At 45.5% G+C, this 6,000-nt stretch overlaps 1 protein-coding gene across 3 annotated transcripts in view; it reads left to right on the plus strand.

Annotated features, from left to right (window-relative positions):
• LOC114048474 (tyrosine-protein phosphatase non-receptor type substrate 1-like) overlaps positions 1 to 5,756 on the plus strand; it is an 85,517-nt gene extending 79,761 nt beyond the window's left edge. For all 3 annotated transcript variants that reach the window (XM_027869393.1, XM_027869392.1, XM_027869394.1), the window contains exon 9: positions 2,747 to 5,756. In XM_027869393.1, the coding sequence (XP_027725194.1) occupies positions 2,747 to 3,013 (267 nt within the window). In that variant the 3' untranslated portion in view covers positions 3,014 to 5,756. The remainder of the gene's footprint in view (positions 1 to 2,746) is intronic.
• The last annotated feature ends 244 nt before the right edge of the window (positions 5,757 to 6,000 follow it).

Genomic DNA, 6,000 nt, shown 5'->3' on the forward strand with positions numbered 1-6,000 from the left:
GTGTGCAGCCCATAGTACTCTTGAGTGGGGCCTGAGCCAGATTAAAATGTAATTGGGAAATATTTGACAAAATTAAAATACAATAAAACACAGATAATTTTTAATATGGGGCAGCTAGGTGGTACATCTTCCTGAGTTCAGATCTGGCCTCAGACACTAGCTATGTGACCCTGGGCAAATCACTTAACCCTGTTTGCCTCAGTTTCCTCACTTGTAAAAAATGAACTGGAGAAGGAAATGGCAAACCACTCCAGTATCTCTTCCGAGAAAACCCCAAATAGGGTCATAAAGAGTCAGGAACCACTAAATAACAACAATTTTTAATATGTAGTTTTCCAAGTCAGTATTGTGGCCTGCCTGGATACTAAGTGGTCCCTGTTTCTATTTGAGTTTGACACCATTGCACTGGATGACAAAGTCAGAATCTCAAAAGATCTCGACAAGCTAGAGCATTAGGAGTAAAATGTAATCAAATGAAATCCAAGAGGGATAAATGTCAAGACTTAGACTTGAAGTCAAAGATCAACTTCAAAAACATTTGATGGAAGAGGCATGGCTAACTAGTAGCTCATCTGAAAAAGATCTGGGGTTTTTAGTGGACTGCAAGCTCCATAGGGGTCAGCAGAATGATGGGGCAGCCCCAAAAGCTAATGCCATCTTGGGTTACATTGAGAGGGGCAGAGGTGATGGTCCCTCTGCACTAAGCCCTGATCATTCCACGTTGGAAGTGTGTGTATGTTCATTCCTGGCCACTACGGTATAGGGAGGCCGTGGATAATCTAGAGAGTGTCCAGAAGAGGCAGCTAAGATTTTAGAGGGCCTTGAGTTTATGTCATGAGGTTCAGTTGGGAACATCCTGCTTAAAGAAGATAAAACTCATGGGCAGGGTCTTCAGGTATTTGAAGGTCTCTTGTTTGGAGCAGAGATTAGACTTGTTCTATTTTACCTTAAAGAGAGCAGAACCGTAGGTAGGAGTTGCAAAGAGGTGAATTTAGGCAAGGTGTCGAGATAAACATCCTAGAATGAGAGTTGTCCAGAAACGGCATGGGCTGCCTCAGGAGGGGGTGGGTTTTCCCTCACTGGAAGTCTTCGAGTATAGATTGGATTATCACATGTTGGTTATGTAGGTAGGAATTACTTTGGGCGAGTTGGAGTGAGTTGTTGTTAAATAACACTAATAACAATAGCTAACAATAAGCATTTATATAGCACTTTAAGGTTTGTAAAGCCTCACAACTCTGTGAGGTAGGTACTATCATTAGACCTATTCTACAAATGAGGAAATTGAGGTTGAGAGGTTAGGTGATTTTCCCACTTTAGTGATTAGCTAGTGAGAACCTAAGGCAGCATTTGAACTCAGATCTTCCTGACTCCAGGGCTAGCTCTCTGTCCACTGTACAACACCTTAGCTGCTTCTCTGAGATTCCCTTTCAGCTTTAAATTCTTAGATTCTGTGATTTCCTACAGGTCTGACAGTCTGTGTTCGATGGTCCCTTCTTGTTGTTCAGTTGTGTCCAACTCGTTGTGACCCCATGGACTATAGCATGCCAAGTCCTTCTATCTTCCGCTCTCTCTAGAAGTCTAGTTTCCATGATGCTTTCTGTCCATCTCATCTTCAGCCATTCCCTCGTCTTTTAATCTTTCCCAGTCAGCATCAGAGTCTTTTCTAATGCGTCTCATCTTCTCATTATGTGGCCAAAGTATTTAAGCTTCAGCTTCAGTATTTAACCTTCCAGTGAATAACCTGAATTAATTTCTCTAAGTATTGACTGATTTGATCTCCTTGCTGTCCAAGGGACTCTCAAAAGTCTTTTCTAGCACCACAATTTGAAAGTGCGGCATTCAGCTCTTCTTATCGCCTAACTCACACAGTCATTGCTACTAGAAAGACCATAATTTTGACTACATGGACCTTTGTCAGCAAGGTGATGTCTCTGCTTTTTCATATGCTGTTCAAATTTACCATAGGTTTTCTTCCAAGAAGCAAGCGTCTTTTAATTTTATTAAAATTAGTCGCTGTCTGCGACTTTGAACCCAACAATATAAAATCTGACACTGCTTCCATTTCTTCTCTCTTTATTTGCCAGGAAGTGATGGGTCTACTTGCCAAGATCTTCCTTAAGTGTGAGCTAGATTCATTACCTGTACCATGTTCAGCTATTAAATTCCCAAAGGATTCCTATTACCAGATATCAGTTTGCTTTCAGGATCAGAACACTGTTAGGATATGTTTCCCATAAACGATTAAGTCAATTGAGTGCAGTGGGGGGGAAATCAAAGTGCTAGAGATCTCGGAATAAAATGGAATCCTAGATAAACATATTACAGAAGACAAAGGGGTTTGTGGAGAATTGGTGCCTCAGTTTCTTACTAGTGGCTTAAAAGGAAGGGCCGTACCACCTCATTTGGATACATTGCTAGTATATAAAGCTGGAAGCAATAGTAGAGACCAGCTAGTCAGCCCCATTAAATGCTTGTTATTTGACAAGCTTATTTCTGCTCTGACACTGCTTGCTGACTTCTAATCTCTAGACATTTTCTCAGACTTTAATGCTTTCCATAAAAAGGAGGAAGAGTAGTAACATTGAGTCAAAAGGTAGGAGTCTAAGCCCCAGCTCAACCACTTGCTTTCTCTCTGGGCCTCAGTTTCCTTCTCAGTAGATGAGGAGGAGATTGGCTTTGGCAGTCTCCACCATCCCTTCTGCTTTCATGCATTGACTGAATTCTCTGTTGCTCTGTCATCTAGATCCAGGAGGCAAACGATATCAACAACGACATCACCTACGCAGATCTGAACCTGCCCCGAGGGAAAAAGAGCGCCCCTCGAGCTGTGGAGCCCAACAGCCAGACTGAGTACGCTAGCATCCAGACCGGCCCGTCCCCGCAGCGAGAGGACAACCTGACCTACGCAGATCTGGACATGGTCCACCTGAACCGGACCTCCAAGAAGCCTGCAACCAGACCTGAAGAATCATACTCAGAATATGCCAGTGTCCAAGTCCAAAGGAAGTGAACGGCGCCTCTGGGGTGCTGGTTTCACACGGCGGCAGATCAGGAAGGCTCTCGCTGGAGCTCTGCGAGGCGGCTCAGCCGCCCACGAAGTGCAGTGGAAGTGCCCGCCAATCTCTGCTTACCACGAAAGCTGCGTCCCTTGGGACCCATTGATGAGGGGGGAGGATGGCCCCACCTTGCTCTCCACTGTACACTAACTGGTGAGCTTGGTGTGCACTTCCACCAAGGGCTTTGGGGCAAGCTGCGTTTCAAACATTTCCAAATGCAGAGCGTGACATTCCAAAACTAGGGTTGAGTAAAGGAACAGAAATCTGGGAAATTGCTGCCCCTCCCCCCTGTGGTGACATCACAATGGCCTGGGAGCACTGGCTCCCCACCCTGCACCAGCCCAACCTGCCCTGCTGGGATGGGGGCACGCTTTTGAGACAGACCACCTTCATGGCTTTCCAGTAACACAGTCACTGACTCCAGTGCCCCCCCCCAACTATGTTCTCCAGGGTAAAACACGAAGGCAAAACCTACCCTCTCTTCCTCCAACCCACCTGTGACTGCACGTTGCTCTAAGAGAGAATTCTCCAGATGCTAGAATCTTACCTGCAGAGAGGCTGAAAAGACACCTTTGTGACCTGTTCGTTGAGACTTGGCTAGGGGTTATTTATGGTCAGGCTTCCCGGCTCTCCTGCTTGTGTTCCAGCACAGACTCGGTATGTCTGTCAGGAGAGGTGGACCTTCAGACTAAATCAGAACACCTACTTACACAACTCACTCTTAACTAAGGGTCGTGTGTGACTTGACTCTCCCCTGGACAACCCTCCCCCAAAATCAGTTGTCCTAGCTGTAACTCCATACAGACATGCCTCTCATTTCTAGACCTGAATTTTGCTTCCAGCCCACACTAACACAGCAATGCCTCGCTGCTGTTTACTCCTGTAAATTATTAAGAAATGTGAAATGTGCAATCTTGAAGCCAAGGTGTTAGAAAATTTGATCTGTGTTTTTTTTTTCTTTTAAGCATTATATTGGCTCTTTGTCATGTGTTGAAGTCCTGTGTTGCACATGGTTGAGTCTTACAGGGTGTAGGAGGGTTTATCCTTTGCTATTCAGGATGAGTTTTCTTGAAGCAGAAACAGAATTCTATACAGTTACCAGAAGATTACTGGGCAGATAGCCACAGTCCAGCTATTTCTTGGGGGCACCTAGCTATCTGAGTGTGATTAAATTGGTGGTGATGACTTTAGTGGGATGGAGCAAGTGCCCTATGGCTGATAACTTCTGCTAACCTTAGCCGTTTCGGTAAGCAGACCTGCTGAGACAGTGTCTCCAGCAATTTGGGGGGCAGCGTCCTTGGATGTGTGAGCTAGTGGATAGGCTGCCTGAAAATGCCCAAACCAAGCTCCCACCCAGCTCCAACACTAACTCACTCCGTGGCCCTAAAGGAGTCACTTAGCCTGGTGCCTCGGTTTCTCCACCTGTAAAATGGAAATGAGAAGATTTGCTATCAATCTCTATAAAGCACTTTATGAATCTGGAGTCCAGGGGACTATTTAGGTGAATTATTCTTCTTGCGGAAGCGGCTGAAGAGCCAGTGCCACAGCTCTGAAACCTGTCTTCTCCGGGACATCCCCTTCTGTTTCTGCTCTTTGCAACTGCCAGAGTGAAACTGGACCAGCCAGAGGAGCAGAGTTACTGGGGGGTATGGAAACCAGCCTCAGCCCCTCCCTCGTCCTCCCATCTCCAAAGCTGTGGCATAGGCCAATGGCTCCTCCTGCTTTTCCAGCAGTGACACCAATTACCATCCCGTCATTCAGACTGTGAAACAGATCTGCTAGATGGAAAGCTGATGGGGTGAGGGGATGGTGGAGCCAGGAATCCAGGGAGGGCAGATGTTGCATGACCTGTTTTGACTGTGTTGATACATTAACTGTTCGATCTTTTCCAGCTAAATGCAAATATCCCCACTCTCCCAGGGTTCAACGACTCTGTCCAGAATTCTTGGCTAGGTGAGTCAGAAACAAAAGACACTGACCTAAAGAGAACCTTGGCCCCCCAAGGGAGACCTTTCTCTAGAGCGTTTTATGTTCCTGGCACTAACAAGGCTGTTTGTGGGGCCAGGTTGCGGTTCCCAGCACAAGGCTCATGCTGCCTGCTGCCTGGCGTGTGAAGAAGTCAAGGAAATATCTGATTAAACATGCAGCACGACCGTAATTGTTGCTGTAATCAGTGTCATCTGTGGGGTTTGTTTTAGGTGGCTTGACAACCACCAGCCAGGAACATCTGGTGAAATCATTCCCTTTTCTCATGTAGGTCCTTCCGGAACCCAAAAACATTGGCTTGCCAACTGCCTCCCTCATCCCCACTCAGCTTCCTTCACTGGAAACACTATGGAAATACTATGGTATTTGAGGAGGACATTCTCAAATTCTCTTGTTCTCTTGGTGCCATCATTTTTTTTGTGTGTGTCTTTTATCGGGGTAAGGGGTGGTATTGGGGGGAGGGGAGGATGGAAAGAAGCCAAAGGGAAATAGGGAGCTTTAACTTTAGCTCAGCTGCTTTGAGAGAGATCTGTGCGGAGACAGTGTGATGGCACTCAGGTGAGGAAAAAATAGAAACATGAGAAGAAATGTAGTATCCAAGGTTTGTTTGAAGAACACTGGGAAGGAGCCAGGCCCCGATTTGTATATACTTGCTTCTTAAACTTTTTTGGCTTGCAAAATATTTTTGTAATAAAGATTTCCGGGAAATAATAATTTGAAAAGTTGAAAAAAAAAAAAGATCTATTGTCTGTGTCTGTATCCTTAACAGCTATGATCCTAAGTCTGGGGTGGGGAACCTGCAGCCTTGAGGCCAATGCCCTGTAAATTGTCCCTGGGACATGTACAGAACAGATCTATTGCTGTATATCCTCATTTAAGGAGCATTTATTAATTGCCTACCACACCCATTACAGAAAAGAAATAGTCCCTGTCTTCAAGTAGTTTCCATTCTACC

Source organism: Vombatus ursinus, unplaced genomic scaffold (genome assembly GCF_900497805.2).
Source record: "Vombatus ursinus unplaced genomic scaffold, bare-nosed wombat genome assembly UNPS02014793.1, whole genome shotgun sequence".
NCBI classification, from domain to species: domain Eukaryota; kingdom Metazoa; phylum Chordata; class Mammalia; order Diprotodontia; family Vombatidae; genus Vombatus; species Vombatus ursinus.